We start from the raw sequence: 21997 nt of genomic DNA, 5'->3' as shown, positions 1-21997 counted from the left end.
TTATCTTCTGCTTAATAATGTAAAACACAACTGCAGCAGCATCCCTGTGAAACTTATCTAATACCCTATTTTTAGTTAAATCCCTTAACACCGTGGATTTTCAGCCCAGAAGATTCTCATTCTCTAATACTATGTTAATCCTGCACAACACTTGCTCCCAGCAAATAAGGGTGTCTTGGCTGGAGCACAAACATGCAGCCATTTACTGTGCAGGTGGAAGGCCAGGTTTGTACACTCAATTTGTATCAATTATTTTTTGCCTGTGAAGGACTGACAAGATAATGCTGGAGATGGCAGTGACAGTCAGTGGCCCACTTTCCCTCTCTATTATCAAACACTGGGGGATAGAAGAGCCCCAGCTGCCAGGCAGTATTTCTCCAAAACAGAGCATGCATAAAAATTACATAATGTGCTGGTTTGTTTATTTGACAGTTCCTGTCTCCACAATACTTCCTTTTACCAGCAAATGCTTGTGCTTTTTTATTCTGCCTTCACACTGAACTGCCCTTCAAAAACATTTCCCAAGCATACCTACAAAATATCCCCAAGCTTATCAATTACCTCTTGATTGCATCTGTTTGGGATCCCTCCAGCTGGCATTTAGACACTCTCCTCATCTACATAAAAGTCTTCACGATTTTTCTTTCTTTAGGGGATAAAAATCCACCACCTGAAATCTCTAGACAATTTTCTCTCAAGTAATATGAAATCAAGCCAACTGACAAAAATAGAGGGCTTTTTAATAGTGAAAGGGATGGACACACAACTCAAGGTTACCTGGGCTTCTAGAAAAAAAAACAACTTAGGTTTAATGGTAATTCTGAGGAGCAGTCCTAATTTCCAGTACATTCACTTATTTACAATACAAACACTACAGCATTTAGAATTCATAAAACCACAAGTCAGCACAACTCTTCTTAAAAGAACCTTGAAGAAATATGGCCTTTGATGTAAAAAAACCCAAAAACTTTTCAGATGCAAACTCAGTCTTGAGGAACAGATTGGGAGAGCTCATCACATCTCTGGAGGGTGCAAGATCTCATCATCCCCTTTGCTCCAAAAACATCTACTTTACCTCAACCTTTCCAGCTTTAATTTTGCAGCCACCACTTCTTCTTTTATTCTTTCTCTTAATATATCAAAGCCTTACTTAATAAAACTTATATTTCTTTCACACAAATAAAGGTGGTGAAGGGAAAGAAAATGATACTAGCAGTGATTCACATAAACTATGTACAGACTTTTAAAATGGACTTTGAAGGAAATACAATACAGAAATCCACAGAAAACTAAGTACATGAAGAAACAAACCATGCTTGTCAAAATGAGACTCTGCTAATACAACTCAGTAGTTTTCTTTGACAGAATTAAGTTCAGTTATACAAAAAACCTGCAGGGACTGCAATCTACAAAGAAATTAGTAAAGTACTGATGTAATGCTACACAGGAAATGATTTCTTAAAATGAGGATGATGAGATGAAGGTAAATAATCTTAGCTAGGAACTGATAAAAGGGAACTGTAGCAAATACTTCTGAGCATGGCATTATCAGGCTATGGAGAGGGAGGTTATTCAGGTTTTCCTCAAAGACTGACTTTCAGCAAAGTTCCTTACCCCTTTAATCCCAACTCAATCATTACCCCAAGGAGAGGGAAAGATGCTGCACATTCAGACAGAAATGGCAGCTGGTCTTCCTGCAATTCTTAAAGGCATTTCTTCATGGTTGTTTAAGTTGGTTATTCCTGTTTTGATCTCCTTTGATGTAATGACAGCTACTGCAATAAAACCTCTTTTAATACTCCCAACAGGTATCATCTGTACTTTCACTTCTTATCTCCAAGTGCATTTTACTAACTTGAAGCTCATTGTTACAATACTACCAAAAAGTCATTCTTACTCCTTTTATGTCAAGAAAATATGACAAGATGATAAATCAGTCCAAGCCCCAAAATAATCTATGAGTGAGAGCACTGAAATTTAGGGCTTTTTGAAATTCAAGACTGTGCTGACTTCACTAGATCACACAATTCCTGCCCCCCACAGTTATGGATGTCAGTAGTTAGTAGGCACTAACCAGCTGCTGCAGGCTTTCCAACTGCAATTCTCAGGCAGGAGAAAAACCATGACCTTAAAAGTGTGATTCATTTTCTTTGTATGACAGTGTAAAAGATAGATTGCTAATATTTTGCCCTTTGTTTTTCTTTTTTAACACTCATTTTTAACTTCTGGCTACCTGTGGATCTTTCTGTGCAGAATTTATGGCAACTATTTGGAAAATTTCTTTTAATGCAATGATTTTAATAACATTTTATGGGAAAAAAAGAAGAACCTTTGACTAAAAAGTAATAAAAGCCTACAAACTCATCTTGTTTACTGGCTTTTATCTGTCAAAAATATCAAGATGTTTTGTGGCTCCCCCTCCTTTCTCTGTTCCTGACCCAACACACAGAATACACATTCCACACAAGACACAAAGAAGTGTCTTCCCTGAGTATGCAAGGAGAGCTGGATGCTTTCTGGTAATCTCCTGACAGATGCTACATTAATGTGAAAGAACCAGTCCTGAAGATCAGGTGAGATGACCTCTGATTTTCAAGCTGAATTACTTTGAAGAAAGCTTCATCTGCCTTTCTGGCACACAAGGTATTGCACATACTGCTGCAATTAGCTTTTGGCACTGAAGCAGAGGATTCACATTTCAAATAGAAGCTCTGTCAGGCAGATTCCTTTATCTGTTTTTGATGCAAAAGTCTCCACAATGAAACAGCTCCTCATCAGCAAAAAAGCTTCACTCTGGTTTCCTACTCTAAGCAACAGTGAAAGTGGAAAGACTTATCCATTCATGAAGAAGCAAAAACCTAAACAAAAATTTCAAAATCAAGTATCTGTTTGATTTGAAACATGATAGAAAATGAAATGAAGAACTGAAGATTCAACCTTATAATGTGACTTAAATGAGATGATAAATAGCACACTTCAGCTTTATAACAATTGCTTCATGCTTTACAACTTTTGCCTTGTTATTCACAGACCATTGGACACTTCCAATAGCATTTCAGCCTTCCATAGATCAATATTATGGTCAATTGTATCAGAGTGAAACATTGCTAGAAAGCAGAAGTACTTGCAATATTCTGTATAAAGCCCAGCAAGATAAGGAGGAAATAAAACAGCAGAAAGATTTTGGCTGTGCAAAAATACACAGAGATCCTTAGAGTGCAAGTCTAAAATCATCAAGGTGCTCTTCTGAAGGTACCAAATTCTGACTGGAAAATACAAAAACCTCTGTAGCAGCAATGTCAGCCCTGCATGTGTACAAACCTAAACTACCTGGGGGTAAGTGGAACAAGGAAGAAAGCAGGAATGAATGAATGAAAGAAAGGATGAGTCCAGGACCTTTCTTTTGTACAGGGGAGAGAGAATGTGTAAGCAACAGAAAATGGAATGGCTATAGGAAGGGGCAATCATTATAGTGTTAGCAAAATGATTAGCAACAATACAGGGGGGGTTTAGCAGCAATTGTTCCTAAATAATAATTCTCACATTTTAATAGGCCAAACCACAGAGCAAAACTTCTTAGTAATTACAGCAAGCACAGAAAATGAAGCAAATAGAAGGTTTTCAAACAGCCTAAATGAGCTCCTTCACTAAAAACGCAACCTGTAGCTATTCATTCAAACAGGGTATCTGTCCCTTGATTTCCACCAGCTCCTACCAGGACACAAGGGATGAATTCCAGAGCCACTGCCAGCGTATTTCAGGGAAAATTGTACCAGTTCAACAAAGTGAAAACAATCAGTAATCGGTGATGACAAGAAGTAGGAGTTTCATGTTTGCATCACTCCTTCCCAAATAATACAATTCACTGATGATCAAGGTGAGGATAAAAAAAAGTCTCTCAGTAAATAAGCAAACATGTTGTATATCAGATGTGTGAGATGACTATTTCCTGAAAGCTGCCTGGCAATGGAATATCTCCTGTTACATTGTACTGTCTTGAGTAATTACAGCCCTGCTCAAACTGCAGGGAACTCAATCTTCTCAGACAACATTAAGGTACATTACTAACAATGTTTTTCATTTCTTTTATTTGCAAATCTCAAGTATGACAGAATAGCAACTAACACTTTTATAATACTTGAGAAAGGGCAGTACTATGTGCATATATCTATGAAAGTCATTAGTGTTTTAGCAGATTAACACAGGTGGTCATAAGTTCTGTGATAAACCTCAGAGAGGGGGATAGAACAAAGTGGCAGAACTCTTCCAGAAATTCTGTGGAAAAAGAGTCATGTTGCAGAAACACCCCTGAAGCCCCAGACATTTACATTTAAATACTGCATGTATCTCTGATATCATGCATCTCTTTCTCTAGGGATTTTAATACCTGCAGTAAGAAACAGATTTTTTTTTTCCTAAACAAGCATCCTGAGTAGATGAATATAATCCTGAACATACTTACTAATTTCACTGAGACTTCTCCATAATTGTCATGCATTAGATTTACCTTTATAGTTTGAATTACATTCCTATTTAATGGTTTTACATAAAAAAGGCCTACAGGCACCTCATGGAACAACCTATTCTCTTCACTGCTGCATTGCTCTCTGCTCTCCTCATCCTTTTTTAGCCTCACAGCATTTCTGCAGCTTCCTGTTGCTAATTTGATCATAAACTCTGAGCAAAACCAGGCAGGCGTAATGCTCAAACACAATCTCTTGGTTCCTATTTACTCCACTGGGAATAAGAATGGAAAATATCCGTAATTCTGCACTGCAGAAAGACTGGATGCAATCTATTGGTCTATGTCCTTCAGAGCTTTCTCTCAACAAGAGAGAAATGAAGTGCAGCAAAGGGGCTGCTAAACCTTTATCAGGGTGTTCAGGTATGTTCCTCAGAGGGGGTTTTGAGGTAGGTGACCAAGGAATGGAATCAAACACAGCTTAATGAAAAACACTGGGATTTTCTCCTTAGCTGTCAATTTACAGGACTCCTCCCCACTCCCACATGCTCATGAGCACTAATCCCACTCCCAGTGGGAAATTCTCTGTCTGAGAGTGAGTGTCACGTGTGTCATGTACAACTTACCTGTCTGATCCATATCCTAGAACACACAAGTCTGGCTGAGGGCTGGTTGTTGTCTAATGACAATTTATTATCATTTCTGTGTGAATGAATTGCAGCTGTCTTTGCCTTTAAAAGAACCTCTCCACAAAATCACCACAGTGCTGACCAAGGAAACTAAACCTCTGAGAAGTGCCATGATACAAAAAGTCTAAATATCACAGCCTCAGCTCCCATGTCCCTGGTTAACTGTGAGATGCTCTACTTTTTGCAACAACCATTAAAATATTTCCTTAATGGAAGAAAAATCTACTTTAAGTACCTCTGAACACATCCTCCCAGGCCTAATATTCTCTAGGTTGACACCAAGTTAGTGAAGTGACTTAATCCTTTTATAAGTGCAGGGAACCCTTGGAAAGGCCTTCTGGTAAACAGCTCATTTCACACCAAGAGCAAAACTCCCTGTAGAAGGCAATAAATTCAGGAAAAAGTTATACTTGATCTTCAAATAATCCCAAGTTCTCCCTGTGCACAAATACTATTGGAAAAAAAAAAACGTTGAGGGGGGTCTTTTTGCTAGTAACAGTGACTTGAGAAGAATGAGAAGAAACAGGAGCCAGTACTTACTCATTGCCCCAGTCCAGCCTCACTGTGAGGTGTCTCTTGACCTCTCGCACCTGATCCTGGGTCAGGTGGCCCGAGAGCAGCTGCCTGCGGAGGTCAATGAGCTCGTTCATCACGTGCCGCAGCTTGTAGAAAAGATCGACCTTATGCTTCTGTAAAGGCACATTTTTGGGAGCAAGGGGAGGAGGGAGAGAGAAAAGGAAAGAGGCAAGGAGGGGGAAAAAACAGGGGAAAGAAAGAGAGGGGGAGAGAATAAGTTTGGAAAGAGAGAGAGAAAGAGAGATTAATAGGTTACCCAATTTTCATTTAATTACCCTAGAGGAACATCAGTTTTTGTGAGCCTTAAAATATTTAAATCAAAAAGTAGTGTTAACTGATGCAATTCATACTAAATAACTTCTTATTCCTGTGGTTTAGGCTCAATCTGCTAAGAGGCCCATTTGCTGATGGAACCTAATGCTGAATAAGAGGATTCATTAGGCACAGCAGGAATCGCTTATTCCAATCATACAGTAAATGTAAAATTTTAGATTTAAAGTGATAGAGGTGAAAAAGTTTACTTCTGTCAGCAGCTAAGTGAATGGCTCTGAACAGTCAGCAATGAGTCACCACAACAAAAAAGCATTTTGAAATTATTTGTGATATTCCAGTTACTAAAGTTCAGCCAGGTATGAGGGGGGTGGGTGTGTGAACTTTCATTACCTGGCACTCTAAAATGGACTAAAGCAATTAATGATAAAATCCACCAGAAAAACTACTTTGAAAGAGAAAAGTTACCATAGATAATATAAAACCCCCACACCACCGCTATCAGTAAAGACAAACAGAAAATACCCCCAAGAATTTACAGAACTAACACTGGAATCCTTTCCAAAGGAACTGGTTTTACTCCATTATGGAAAAAAACTCACTTCACCAAAACCAAATCCCCCAAAATCAGACAGAAGTGGAAATACAGTTATTTCCTGCAGGGAAAAAAATTTTGTGAATTCCCCAAAAAGGAAAGTTTAAGGCCAACAACCAAGGCCACTCATAAGATAAAATAAGGACATTTGTCCCTTTTGTCTCTGTGCTGGGTCAGGACTGTGTGTCAAGGGGGCTCGTTTCCATCCAGTCTCCAACACTGCATAAAATAGCCAAGGTGCCATGAAAGATGAGCCCAAGAAGGAAAACAAGATCTCCAGATGCAGCTGGATGCTGTTCTTTGAACAGCTGAGCTCCATCCCTTGGCTCTGCAAAGCCTGAAGTGTTTGAATGTCACTTGGGAAACCAGCGAGTGGATGGACTGACATGGAGACTGGATCAGCTGGCAGTGCCTTGATCACATCTCTGCCTCTACATGAGTGGGTTATAAAAGCCCTCTAAACACAGACACCTGCATCTACCCAGATTGCATCTGAGAGGGGAACAGCCACAAAGAGAAACATAAGTGTTTTCTCTTGCAACACATTATTAGAACAAGTGTTTTTCACTTGTTTACCCAAAATAGCTGAGATGAGATGAAAAAAGAACTTCCACCTACTTGAGTTTGTTTTCCTATAAGACCACTAGATCTGCATGACTTAGGAAAACAGACATCAATGCAATCCATTTTGATAAGCATTTTTTAATTTCTCTGAACCTCATTACACATCTGTTTTGCTGAAGCAGGTTAAGCACAGATGGCATCATCAGTTGTTCCTATCAAACAATTTGGAGATGAAAAGATGCACGATCTTTCAACTCTGCATCAATACTGGTTTTGGTCCCACTTGAAAGAAAGAAAAACAGACACTAGACCTAAGAGAAAGACATAAATTTCTGGGGCTGAAAAAAAATTATGCAAGGAAGATAATCATGCATAGCTGATAAGCTTAAAATGACTCCATTTTGTTCAGATTTTATTACTAAATGTGGTCACAAGTAAATCCTATATAAGCTGCCAATGACAGTAGGTATGGGAAATGTCCATTTTATATGCTATTTATGTAAACAATAAAAGGTTGTCACTTTCCAAAACACAAAATGAAAACAATTGAGCTTGGTAGTATCAAAATAGCAAATTAGGTATATTTTAATAACAAACCAGTTGGGAATGAAATGATCATGAGAATTAGGTCCCAAACCATCATGTTCAGACTTCCCAAGTAAACCTGCTAAGAGAGGCTCTTTCTCATTCCTGTAATGTGGTTTAAGGCTGTCAAAGCAGGCAGGTCCAGAACACCATGCTGGTTAAATTACAGTATGTTCTATGGTTATGTTTAAACAGTCATTTTATACAAGCCAAGGAGTACCAGAAGTACTTACTTTAAATACAAATAAAGGAGACTACAGAGCACAAGTGTTTCACCTGCTTTAAACTGAATGCACAAGTATTGAGAGCTAAACACAGGGTATCCTTCCAGAAAACCCAGGGTGCAGGGCAAGGAAGGGAAGAAGAGAAAGTGAAAGGCAGCAGGGCTGTGGCTGTGATCTCAGGGAAACTGTTACAAAGAACCATAGATGCAAGATCCATGAGAGTGAAGGAAAAAGCTCATGAGAGAGAAAGCAAAGCTGGAACAGAGTTGAAAGTGGCTTAATTCCAGGCTTGCAGGCAGAAGGGAGTTTGAAGGAGTCAAAAATCAGTTTCTAACATCCCTCCTCACACTACAGGAGCCCAGGGACTAATAAGCTGCACATGGGAGAGAAGGAAGGAAGAAGATACTCACATTTTAATGACTTCTCTCTTTCAAGATGAAAAAAAAACAACTCTTCAAAACTCAACACTAAGCTAAGTTACTCAGGATTCCTACCCCTGTGTAAAAAACCTCTATTAGAGATTGCCCCAGACACTACATTTAAGAAACTATCCCCTCTGCTCCCCCAAATTTTAAGCATTAAAATCCTTCCATTTTAGTTAAGAGTAGCACCATAAATAAACCTGAAACTTTATCATCTTGTTAGTAGTTAAATAAAAGATGTGCAAGTTAGTCTGATGTGTAAACATTCATTCTGTTTCACAGTTAATTTTCATACAATCTCTAACCTCTCATTTTTTCATCCCAAGCAAAGAGCACCTTATCAGTCCATGCAGAATGACCTGCTGTGTGCATTTATAAACATATTTGGCAAATCTGGAATATAAAATTAAGTATTTCTGCAGAACTTTTATGGTAATAACTAAAATGAGTCACAAACAAAGAACCTGGATGGCTTTAATGAATTGGGACTCTCCTCACAAGCAACACAAGTCCTCTAATACGTCTTGTTGCCTCATTTTACTATCCCCAGACACAAAAACACATGCTGTATTTCTTTGATCCGTTATAACTAACAAGTCACGCTAATCAATGTTTGGATAATCTTCAGATGTGCAGCTACGCATCAAAAAGTGGAATTCTGGCAGTATTTTTTTTTCTTTTAAGGACTCTGTGGAGTTCAAAAGCCAAAAGATGGGTTTGGTGTGGAGTGTTAAAAATAGCTTAGAAACTGTTGTAAAATAGCTGATAGATCGTTAAGCGTGTACTGTTAGGTTGGTTATTATATTATAAAAGGGCTTAAAGGGTAGTTATAAGAAATACGGTACTCACCCTACCGTATCACACCTAAGTAAAGTGCATCACCCCCAACGAAACGAGCCAGCCTGGACAGAACTGTAGTGGGCCAATCGAGCGCCTTAAACCATGCAAATGAAGGACAGAAAAAGAAACCAAACTAAAGGGACAAAAAACAAGATAAAAAGGGGCTTCTGACCCACTGAATCCGTGCCGCTCCCTCTGGAACATCGGGGCCATCGCTGCTGAGCAGCCCCAGCACCGGCGCCGCTCCATCCTCGACAGGACCTGCTGTTCCTCCTCGGCCCGCGGGCCCCCTTGCTTTAGGCCTTTCTTTTTCTTATAATAAATGCTGAAATAACTTAAGTACCGGGAGCCTGCTCTCGTTTTTAACACGGCGATTCTCCCACCGACCAGGGCAGGGGGAGGAACTGACAATATTTGTGGGTTGAAATAAAGACAGGGACCTCACTCACCTACCACCATCCCAGGACAACAGAACTCCCTCAGGGAATTTATTTATCGCCATTCCAACAGAGTCGGGCGGGAGATACGAAGACACAAAGAGCCCTTGTCCTCAAGCACCCCCTTCCCAAGCCCAGCGTTTTTTCCCTTTACTCCCAAACTCCTCCATCCTTCACAGAATCACTTCATCCCCACCATGACAGAATGGAGGGGTCAGTCCATGGCAGCTCTGCCCTGCTTCTCTCTCTCTCATTCCACTTTTCCCCTGTGTCAGGGTGGGTTCTGCCCACACACATCCCAGGTGCGAATCCCAGCATGGATCCCATCTCCATTGCTTGTTCACGTCTCCCTGCTCAGCTCCAGTGTCTGTGGGGCTGTTTCTCCCTTTTCCCCTCATCTCCCTGCCCCAAAGCTGCTATCCCAGAGCCTCCCTGGCTGGGCAGAGCCCTGTGGGGCCAGCTTGGATCGGCCTCTCCCCTCGCACCGTGCCCGGACCGGCCCCTGCCCTCGCGCCGTGCCCGGACCGGCCCCCGCCCTCGCGCCGTGCCCGGACCGGCCCCTGCCCTCACGCCGTGCCCGGACCGGCCCGGCCCCTGCCCTCGCGCCGTGCCCGGACCGGCCCCTGCCCTCGCGCCGTGCCCGGACCGGCCCCTGCCCTCGCGCCGTGCCCGGACCGGCCCCTGCCCTCACGCCCTGCCCGGACCGGCCCCTGCCCTCACGCCCTGCCCGCACCGGCCCCTGCCCTCACGCCGTGCCCGCACCGGCCCCTGCCCTCGCGCCCTGCCCGCACCGGCCCCTGCCCTCGCGCCCTGCCCGCACCGGCCCCTGCCCTCACGCCGTGCCCGGCCAGCACCCGGCACGGAGCTCGGGATCCCGGCTGGGCCAGATCCCACACAGCCGAGGACAGAGCAGGCCTCGCTTCCCTGCGTTCCCTCAGGTGCCTTTGGAACACCATGGCTGCCTCTGTCATCCTCTCTAAATAAATTCCACATCATATGGAAATATATAACAGACCGGTATATTACAGCAATGACCTATTTATAGGCACTTTGTTACCATGACTTCATTTACCACCACTGTAAAGTCAGGATTTTGCCTCTCTCAACAGCAGTCCCTTAAGACATTCCCTATAAAACTGCCTTAAGCTGTAATGGGGGAGAAGGGCGCAAAAAAATTATTTTCCTTATAAAAGCAAGTGAGCAGCTTTTCCCAGGTTCCTTGTTATGGATTTTGGTATCTACATTAGATATTAAAGCCTGCAAGCACCATCAGCACATGAAAGGAAATACTAAAGCTAGAAACAACACAAAAAATCCTGCCTTTCTTCTCAGTTTTGTCAGGATGATTTTAAATAAGCAAATTACTTTGTATTAAAACTCTGTTGCAATTTAAATATCTTTGCAATATTTATAGTTTAGTGTTACTCAAAATCTGTAATATTATTACTATGCAAAGCTTAAACTTCACCTATCGAATTAGAGAGTATTAATATATCAAGTGCCTGTTGATCAATAAAGGTCAGACTACAGGTCAACACAAAGTTGCCACAAAAATAGGCAAGAGCTAAAAATTTGTGTGGGAGATGTGGACAGTACACAGGTGTCCTGACTGGCACCCAAAGAAAAAGCAATTTGAGAACACAATTAATACTTGCACATATTCACCAGTTCTCCATATGTGCCTAGACAGCTGGTCCTCTTGGATTACAGAACTAAAATGGACTTTAAAAACTCTTAAAAAATACAAACAACAAATAAGTGAAAATAACATCCAGCAAGGATAAAGTTAAGAAATTACAACTTCTCCTAATTAAAACTACTAACTCCATTTACTAGGGGTTGAGGCAGCATCCTGGGGTTTCCAGAGGAGGCTGGGTTTGAGCTCACCCCTCTCTGACAGGACACCATTAAACACTGAGAGTCACTGGATCATAGAAATGTTAAGGTTGGAAAAGGCCTCTACAATTGTCAAGCCCAATAAACAACATAAGTCTTCCAAATCAAGTAACAGATTGAGAAAGGCATCTCAGTTTAGGTTTATTTTCATTCTTCTATCCTGAAAGTCTCTATTTATTAGTCCTCAATTTATTCATAAGGATGCATTATAATGAATTGTACTTATTTTGTCATATGAATATTCATAACTTTCAGCTTCAAACAGAAATTATTTACTCCAATAAAAATCTATCTAAATTGATTCTCTACTGTATTCACAGAGGGCATTTCAATTTACAGTTTGTAATAAAGCCCAGTAATCAGAGAGACAGAAAAAATAACTTCAGACTTTTGCTATTGAAAATGAGTAAAATATCTTAAAATAGTGACATGTGACAAGGGAAGAACTTAAGCAGTAAAAAGAATGATGTAGCATCAATAAAGAAAGCAAAAACAGAGAAAAACCAACAAAACAAAGCCTGTACAAGATAAACAGGGATGTTGCTACAAGCTTTTCCTTTCTATTAGATTAAATAACCTGCCTGAATTACCATATATCATACTTCAGTAGTAATTTTTTTTCTAGATATACTATGTCCTTATGCTTCTTCCAAATAGCTCAAAAGCTGAAAGATATATTGAATTTACATCAGTAACTTCACAAAAAGGTTCCTTGCACTCCTGGCAACAATTCTGGCTTTCCCTGAGCTGCAAAATAAAACTAAATTCTCAGAAGAATGAAGCCCTAAATCACAGAGAAGCTGATTGGATACAGGTGCCTCACACTAGCAGTGCATATGCAAACTTTTCACCCCTCCTTATTCCCCCCATGTCTCCTAAATGTATTAGAAATTCCATTTGTGCAGTGCTTGTGCTGACCTCCCCCTCTCCTGAGGAGCATTTAATATGCTTTACCAGAAACCTTGTGCAGCAAAGCAACAACTGGATTGCCTCCAAAATAATTTCAGAACTCCATTGGATTGTACATTTAAAAAAAAAAATTAAATGTATTCAAATTCTTTACGATAAACCAAAAACAATAATGGTTTGTTTTGTTCCAAAATCAAAATGGTGTATTTAAATCAAAGCTATCTGCCAACACACCCAAAACCTGGTGATATCTTTTATCTGCTGCAAACCAAACAAACACCCTACAGCCTTTCACAGCTTTAAACCCCTTGCAGAGGGGAGCCCAGGTAGCACTGCAGCCACAGTAGCACTTAAGGAACAGCAGGACACAGGAGGACAATCCTCACAATATCAGCAAAGCTCTTTTGCCTTGAAAAAGCGTTTCCTCAGATCTGCTGTGAGCGACAGTGGGTACTATTTAAACCTGTTATCACAATGCTCTCTATCTAACAAATCAACCCATCTCAGTTCAGAGCCCTCCACAGAATATTATGAAGAAAAATGTTTTTCCAAAGGGTTAGTCCCAATCTATTGCTCTTCTTCAAGAAGAGAAATGTTCTCCTATTTGTTTGTATCACCTCACAGACCTTAAATGATTAATTCACACTAATGTGCAATTCAGAGCCTATTTTTATTTATAGCAACTCAGTATAGTACAAACAACTTCTCCACTCTAAACATCAATTATGCCACACATGTAAATAGCTCTGATTACAAGTTATTACACTCCCTGGCAGTCAAGATGTGCATCTTGACTCTCATATCTCTTCCTTATTTACAGCTTCAGATGCCTGAGTTGTCTAATACAGCAACTTGGGACAAGTACAAGATGACAACATTTAACAGTTACAGAAACAAGTTAAAACAAATCTAAGACAATTCTGGTGTCTGACACTTCCCACTATCAGTATTCATATGCTGTTGCTACTCTTAAACATCATCATCAGGAAATGCACCTTGGCCAGCATGAGCCAGGTATTCTGGGGTTAATTACTGTTGTTTACCTTTTTTGATTAACAGAAAAAATAGGATACAAAGAAGGGAGACTGGTCTTCTCCAGGAAAAATATAAGGGGCTCTGTGGGATCATTACTATGAGAAGAGGAAAAAATTGGTTGAAGAAATACCCTAAAGTTGCCCTCTGTCTACAGCCCAGCCCTACCCTGGCTGCTGACAGCTGAGGGCTGCAGCAAACCCCACCTAAGGAGATTGTGGCACAGCCTGCAGCTTTCCATTGCTGGGCTGAGAGTGAATTGAGTTCCTAAACCTTTAGGAGCAACAGCAACATTAACCTCATTTCCTAACATCATCATAAACTTTTAACAAAGCTTATGGAAATGGACTTGAAAGGGATAAACTTAGAGGTTTAATTCTTCATTTTGATAATACTGCAAAACAAGTGACATTAACACCCCTTTTCAATTCATATTACATTGATTTAATTCAGTTCCAAATCCTTTGGATGTTGAATGTACTTATTTGTTTTTATGTTATAAGAACATCTTGTTCTAGACATTCTTAAATGTAACAATGTACCATTTAGGATAAAATTCCATTCTGAGGAAAAAACATATGCATGCAAGGCTTTTGCTATTTAATTAAGGATAATTCCCTCCAGCCTTGAATGCCTCCATCATGACACAGATGTGTTGGGACAGAACATGAAGGCAACACATTCTGCTTCATCATATTTCTTCAAAAGTATGACTAACAAGACTAGATATGATAAGTTAGCCTTCTCAAAGACAATACACCAAGGAAAGAGCCCAAAAACAGGAAGAGATTTCTTTTTCCCACTGTGATCTTTTTTCAGGTTGTTATCCTGCTTTTTGTCCTGCTCCCTCCCCTCAGGATCCTGAGCTCTCCCATCTCCAGGTCACTGCTGCTAAGGACACCTTTGACCCTCACATCCCCAAAGTGTCCTCCCCTGTTTGTAAACATGAGGTCCCAGCAGAGAAGGAGCTTTAATAAACAGAACTAGAATTGGTACCAAATGTTCCCTGCTCTCATCATCACCTTCCATTTTCCTCATACACTTGTGTCTCCTGCTTACATTAAAACCACAGCCATAATGCACCTTTCCTTCCCAAAAAACCATTTGCTGAATCATGTGGGCTCTGCCAGAGGGAGAACTGATGGTCCTGAAATACAGCAAAGGTATTTCTTCTCCCATCAGAAATTCTGCTCCCACAAGGCTTGGAATATTGGTACATGTGGCTGGAGGAACACTGCCAGCCTCCTGCTGGGATCTCACCACAGCCACCCAAAATGCCTCTGCTGGAAGCACTGAGTACCAGCAGACCTCCCTTATCCTGCTGGACTGGAAAAGGGGAACCTGTGTGACCTTCACCTGCCAAAGATCTAAACCTGCAGGACTCGAGGAAGATGCTGCAATTGATACTGACTGGTGCTATGCACCTGTAAGCAACAAACAAAAACATTCTGCTCTCAAAGAAACTGAAGCACTACTGGATAAGTGTGGATGCCCCTATTCCACACTGTCAGCAGACTTTTTACTTTCATTTAAATGCACAAGAAATGAAGGTATTCAGAGGAAAGCTTCCTACCCATAACTAAATGGCTACATTCTTTTGCAAATACAACACATCCCTCCACCAAAATCAGTATTTTAAGGTTGTTTTCTGCATGACAGAGAATTATATTACCTTTCACATCAGTTTTAAAGTAGAGTTAAATACTTTTGTTTACACTTTGAATAAACATGACATATTTATTGAAGTGGTCTTAATAAATAATTAACATCCAAACTAATTGATAATAGTCATGCTAAGTTAGAACTTGCATGATAAATATCTCTGAAGAAATTCAAACTGATTACAGTATATTACAAGTTCTGTCAGATACATAGTTTCCCTTTAGCAGTGTCTTACTGTGCCAAATTTTCAAGCTGAAAAATACTTTCTCCCTTAAGCATTTCCACTGCATTTAAATCAAACATCTGCTCTTCCAATGCTATTTACATTCTTAACAGGGAACTTCACATCCAGTGGGGTTCAAGGATACAACCTGATACTTTCACCCTTTTCCCAGCTCCTCTCACACATTGTCCCACAGGGCACAAAATTAATATTCTCCTTCACACATTGGAGGGCTCTAGAAGGAGTATTAGTGCTTTGGACCTGACAAACAGCAATTTTTTCAGAGAAAAAAGTTCAAAAGAAGTCCCAGAATGTGCAGGACTGGGTCAGTACGAGTCATCTTGAACATTTTTAACAATTCTTTGTCTCTGTCAGGGTCCCTGCAGGTCATATAACATAAGTTCATTATGTTAGAGAAGATTTTGCCAAAAGCCACTTTAAAGTAGCATTAGGGGCACTTAAAACACTAAGAAAGAATACCACAAGCAAAACACACACCATTATTCCCACAAAATACAGAACACAGACCATTATTTGCAAACTGGTTTGATTAGTGCATTTTGTAATTAATGATCCTGGGCATGGTGCCACCATTTGTCTTCCAACATTTCTGTGAATTCCTAAAGAAAATTGCTGTGTGGATTTCAGTGGTTTTCCAACTAAACCGTATAATGGAAATTCAAAACAGTAATGCCATTTCAACTATGCCTCTCATAGACAGGTTCCAGTAATTTTCAGTTCTCTAAAAGAGACAATTTCAGCTTCAAAGGAACAGTTCTAAGGAAAAAAGTCTGTGGGTTTGCAAAGTCTGAGACCACTGCCCAGCATAGGAAAATCCTTCACAAGGGAATCAGTAGCACTTTTACCCAGCAGTTCCAATAGAGATTGATCCATTTCTACTGCTCCACACAGATGTTTAGTACAACTCTAATCCTTCCTGGAAGCCCTAATTTTGTCTTTATAAAATAGATATATAAAATAATAACTTGGCAGAGTTCAAAAAACAGCACAACTCTTTTCTAAGATTAAGATGCACTGAAATTATGTACACCTTACTTGGAAGCTCAGGATTTTTTGGAAGGGAAGCTGATCACCCAAATTGTTTTCTAACTTAAAAAACCTACAATTTCAAAATTTTCTGTTTCTATTGTGCATTATAATGCAGTTATTTCTGTTCAAACATCAGAAACGAAACATGAAATTGTGAGAGCATGAAAATCAAAATTCCATTACACATGAGGATTTTCTCATTACTGAAGTAATGATTCTTTATGGCTCTTTGAGCTATTTCAGTATATGCAAACTCCTGTTGATTTATCAACAGTTTTAACAGTAATGCTCAATGGTGGCTCAGACACATTTTGTGCCTCCCACCATTATTAAAAAAAAAAAAAAAAGAGAGAAAATAAATGCAGGAGCCACAGCTCATTTCTGCAAAACATCTCTGATGTTCCTAATTTGGAGCATGACAGGAGGAGAAATGAGGTGCAGAATAAAGGGATACACACACTTGAACCAGCAGCTGTTACCAGTGACTATGTAACTGTTCTCTCCCTTGTTCAAGTCTGGATTTTAGTGTTTATACATAATGAACAAAAGGTTTCTAAAGAGGAAGATCAGAATAGCAGCTGTGGTAATGACCAGCAGCATTTTCCTACAGCCTCCATCTCAGAGGGGTCATGGACACAAAACTTGTGAGAGGAGGAATATTGGGGAAGCCAGGACAGTTCTGAGCCTTGCAGGCCGTGGTGGCTGTGCTCAGGTGCAGAGACCCCCATGTTTTGGGGATGATGCCTCCAGAGAACAAAAAACAAATGGAATTACACTGTAGGATCTACTCAGATACTCTGTGAGAGGAGTGTTTGGGTTTCAGAACAGCCAGAAATGCTGTTAGGAGGAGCCAGATCCATCAAAGTAAGATTTATATAAACAAGTCATTTCTTCTGCAGCTCCACACATGGCCTCAGGAAAAATACTGGGAAAATAATAACTGATTCAAATGCAAGCTAAGCTACTTCACCCCATGAAAGAACATGTGAAGCTGAGGAGCTTTAAACTCTGGCACTGAGCTGATAGCCATCCCATAATACAGCAGGAATGAAAACAAATTACAATTTAGCAGTTAAACAAAAAGCACAAAAAAGGAAAGCAGAATGCAGCAAATAGGATGTAAATTATAAATAAAGCCTGTTTTTAAATATTTGCTTTCAGTCGCTCCGTAAAATATTCAAGTTTTTGGTAAATAAAAAATTAAAATAGTTCAAAGATGAGAGGCAGAATTACAAATAAAAAGCTAAGAGAAAACAGGTAAAACTCCCAGGATAAAGAATTAATTCCAACCTCTTCAATTTAAAAATGTTTGTTTCACGTATGTGACAAAAACAGGGCAAATATTTGTAAAGGGACCTGTGGCTGGCACTTGTTAAAACTGTAGATTTTAAACAAAGATCCCAGTAATGCCAGAACAAAAACATGTTTTTTGACTCTGGGCATTTCATTATTCTAAAAAACAGTACCAAAGCATTCCTGCTAGTGTGGAGTGCAGGTAGTTCCTGAGCTTTTTTCCATCTAATTTAAATAGGGTCACCTTCTGAGGTGGAAGTTAGGTGTTTTCACTGAGGCTCAGGATGCTCCACAGACAAAAGCCAAATGGAAAGGAAGGAAAACATCACTGCACAGGGAGAATGGTGAAAAGCTCCAGTTAATAAATGACAGCCAAGCAGTGTCAGCAGCATTATGTGCTGCCTGGCACGTCTGGCAGAGCAGGGCCCTCCAGGACACAGCTGATTCCAACTGCTAAACCTGCCTGAAAGGCAAAGGAACCGTCCTGACTCCCCCTGACACCTTTACCAGGCAACAGAACCATTTCTGGTGATCTCCCACTCAAGGATATCCAAAATATCTGCTGTTCCCTACAGTGTTTGAAACGTAGGAAAGCCCAAAAAAAAGGTATTGAATGTCAATCTTTTCCACAGTTTCTATATAAATAGCCAAAAAGCCTGTCCTCACCAAGGAGATAAGTCATCAAAAACCACAAAGAATGTGTTTAAAGGGGTACGAGAATTAGCACTTCATTTCTGAAAGGCATCACTAGACAAAGACTCCTAAAAAACCATTTGTCTTTTGCATACAATGCTCTTGCCTGAAAGAATATAAAACACATCAGAGCAGCACATCCCCTACCTCATAGCATAATTTTTTTTGTATTTTAGTAATGCTGTTTTTCAACACAGCTGGTCCTGACTAAACAGATTTAAAGATTCATCCATTCCAAGACTATAAAGGATTATTGTGATTATCTAGTCTGACTTCCTGCAGGGCACATGCCATAGAAACCTGCTCACAGATTGCTGCAACGTACTTCCTCCAGGATAATGTGGCAACAAATCATCTAAAATACAATCCAGTCTTGTTTTAAAGATATCAGTAATAAAGAAACAACTGCTTTCCGTGATTAATCTATTGCTAATCACCCTAATTATTAACAAGTGCCTTCAATACTACTCCAAATTTGCATGGCTCTGCTTTGTAAATACTGGGATTTGTCCTCCTTTTTTTTCTTTGAGAGAACTGACAGATTGTTGACAGATTACCACAATTATCAATCAGCTACCTGCAACCTTCCTCCACACACCCATTTATAAGTCACAATAGGCTGACTCCTCACTCAGCTTCTGCAGTTTGTCTCAGCAAATGTGCAAAGTAATCTCTTCACTCTGTTCCAGCAGAAACCTGACGTTCTTCTCACTTTTATTTATTTATTTAGATCTCTATTTTTATCTATTATACATCAAGAACACATGGATAAACAGGTAATTCTTTTGAGCAATAATGAAAATATCCAGAAAACATCGTATTTTTTAAAGGTTGGATTTGACTCTGACTTTTTAGACTAGAAATGACAAAATTACAAAAATAATTTAAATCTAAAACTTGCAGGAAAGAGAAATGGAATGAGCTCTTCCCCTTGTTCATAGCAAATAGGATAAGGAATAACAACCAGGAGAGAAGATTGAGCACAGGCTTCAGAAAAAAACTGTGACTCATATGGTCCAAAAAGTACTGAATTTTTGAGAGGCTGCAAAATATCCACTGCTGCAGATACATTTTTTTTTAACAGGCAACACAAGCACATGTTGAAATTGCCATAGGTGGACCTTAACTCACTGTAAAGGACTCAGATGCACTGGATAACCTGGAGATCCACTCCAGGTTCCCCTCCTAGGACTCGCTGCCATCATGGATCACCCTGAACCTTTCTGGCTGCTCCCCATCTATTCTGAAGAGGACACTGCAGAATCAGTAACAGCTGCCCGGCAATCACCTCATTAATTTATACAGAGAATTTTTCAATTATTCTCCCCCTCTGCAAGTCCAGATGCCCCCCGTCTAGAAAGGCAAGACTTCTTATCCTCTTAGCTGTCAAGAGCAAGGAGGAGGCTGATGTTGGATTGGTTTGCCATGGTAATGTTCCATCATGTTGAGTGTCACTGCACCTCAGGACACAAACACCATCTGTGGGGCCTTTCTATATTTGGATGTATTGGAGTCAGTGCTGTTTAATTGAGCCAAGTGTCTGACAGAAACCACACAATTTCTGACCCAATCATTGCTTAACTTCCTATTTCTGCATCATCAGCAATTTCTATGTCACTGATTTTCCCTGATTGCTATTAAAAAGACTAGTGAATAACAGAGTGGAACACATCCCTGCAGGTCCTATTACAGCCAGCAGCACTGAATAAAAATTCTCCATTTTCATTTCCTTTCTTATCAATTCATCTCTTTTTAAACCACTTAGTAAGTGCTAGATTTAATTCTACACTTAGTTTCTTTAATCATTGTGTCAAGGGAGGGTTAGTTAATAGCATCAGATACCAGAAATTCCAACTAGATAAAAGGAAGATGTTTTTCCCTTGTGGGTGGCCAAAATCTAGGATAGACTTTTTCCAAGAGATGTTGTGGGTTCCTCAAAAAAATTCAAACCTCAACTGCACAAGATCCTCACCAACCTGCTCTAATAGGGTCTGCTTTGGGGAGGAGGTTGAATTGGAGATGCCCAGAGTTCCTTCCAACCTACCCAGTTCTGTGATTCTGTGCATGTAAAACTGAAGACACAGCAGTAAAACTCCCTGTGAGCCAGGTGAACATTCTTCACCCAATTCTATCTGATTTTTAAAGCTGAAACTCCATGATGGAGATAACAAGCACAGCAATAATCAAAGTTCCACAATAGAAGAGTCTGCAGTTACAAAAATAATAAATCTGCCATTAGACTATTACCAATAATATAAAAACTCTTTTTCTTGGTAACCACTCAGTTATGACATTGAAATTTAGCACTGTGGCAGCACAGCCCATTTAATCCACCAGAAATTCCTGTCTGAATTGCCTTCTGCTTCACAATATGGATGAAGCTGCACTGCAATCCTTCCCACGGCAGGAGCTATAAAATCACATTTCTTTCCTCTACACAGCCACTTATATGCAAGAAAATCAATTTTTTCTTGTTAGACTGAGTTCAAACTGGTAAAGAGGTTCAACATCATAGGGCAGAGGGGTAGAAGAAACCAGGAAAGGAAAGGTGATGGCTTAGATTATTCAACCCATCAGAAGTTCCTGGCCAAATCAACTTGAGGACCTCTAGCAAAAGATGTTCCATAAGGCACAGATCCTTCATTTCCTCTAATAAAATGGAGGCACTCCATTAGAAAATGGTGCCATCCACTGCCCAAAAATGTTCTCAAAAAAGCAGCTGAGAAAGTACCAGAGTTTGCATTGGAAAGAGTAAATGTACAAATGATAAACATGGAGTATAAATGGTTCAGCCTATTGTCCATGTGTAAGAGAATTCTGGCTATTCCTTTGCAAAGCCTGTCAACTACCTAGATATGCATTTCCCAGATTTACTGACAAAAAAATCCCCTTGGAAAATAGTAGTGGAATGTGTTAGAGGTGTTAAAAAATTATATCTTAAAACAGGGTATGGCTTTTCTAGGATAAATAAAACTGACAACTAGAAAAGATTTATTTTAGATTGCTTCACACAAGAGAATTCTTTTTAAAAAAGGAAAGTACACAATGTCTGTGTTTCCTCTTTCTGCAACTATTTTAATACCAGCATTCTGTTCTTCATCTAACACAGCATTGCAGTGGCTTCAAGGGAAATATCAAATCATCATTATGTTCCTTCCAGAATACTATGCTGTTAACAGGATAACTGTTAAACACAAGTCTTGCATTTAGCTGTGTTTCTAATGTAGATTTCCACGATGACAGCACCAGAATCACAGTGAGAGCTGACAAGCCTGGCAATTATTGTCAGCTCCGAGACAGAACACTCACCAGCTACTTCAGAGTATGACACCAAAATCCAACAACAAGCCTAAGTGCCTCATTAAAATCATCCTCCTGACTCTAAACTTGTCAGTGATGCTGCTAGTTCCCCAAAAACAAACTGCCATTCTGTTTCTGTTCTGTGACACAAGGACCAGACAAAAACTGGCAGAAAACTTATTGTTTGTTTGTATTTTCTTAGCACTCAATTGGTCACAATATTTTCCCCTTTTGAAAGGCAACTGGATATCCTCATTTCCCTATTCCTTCTGCCT

General features: G+C 39.9%; 1 protein-coding gene across 1 annotated transcript in view; it reads right to left on the bottom strand.

Moving 5' to 3' along the window:
- DOCK3 (dedicator of cytokinesis 3) overlaps window positions 1-21997 on the bottom strand; it is a 188187-nt gene that overhangs the window by 120608 nt on the left and 45582 nt on the right. Inside the window, 1 exon segment of the mRNA XM_058032100.1 lies at window positions 5692-5840. Within this exon segment, the coding sequence (XP_057888083.1) occupies window positions 5692-5840 (149 nt within the window).

The sequence above is a fragment of the Melospiza georgiana genome, chromosome 11 (assembly GCF_028018845.1).
Source record: "Melospiza georgiana isolate bMelGeo1 chromosome 11, bMelGeo1.pri, whole genome shotgun sequence".
NCBI classification, from domain to species: domain Eukaryota; kingdom Metazoa; phylum Chordata; class Aves; order Passeriformes; family Passerellidae; genus Melospiza; species Melospiza georgiana.
The sequence above is the reverse complement of the archived record's forward strand: the minus strand, read 5'-3'. Positions and strand labels throughout refer to the sequence as shown.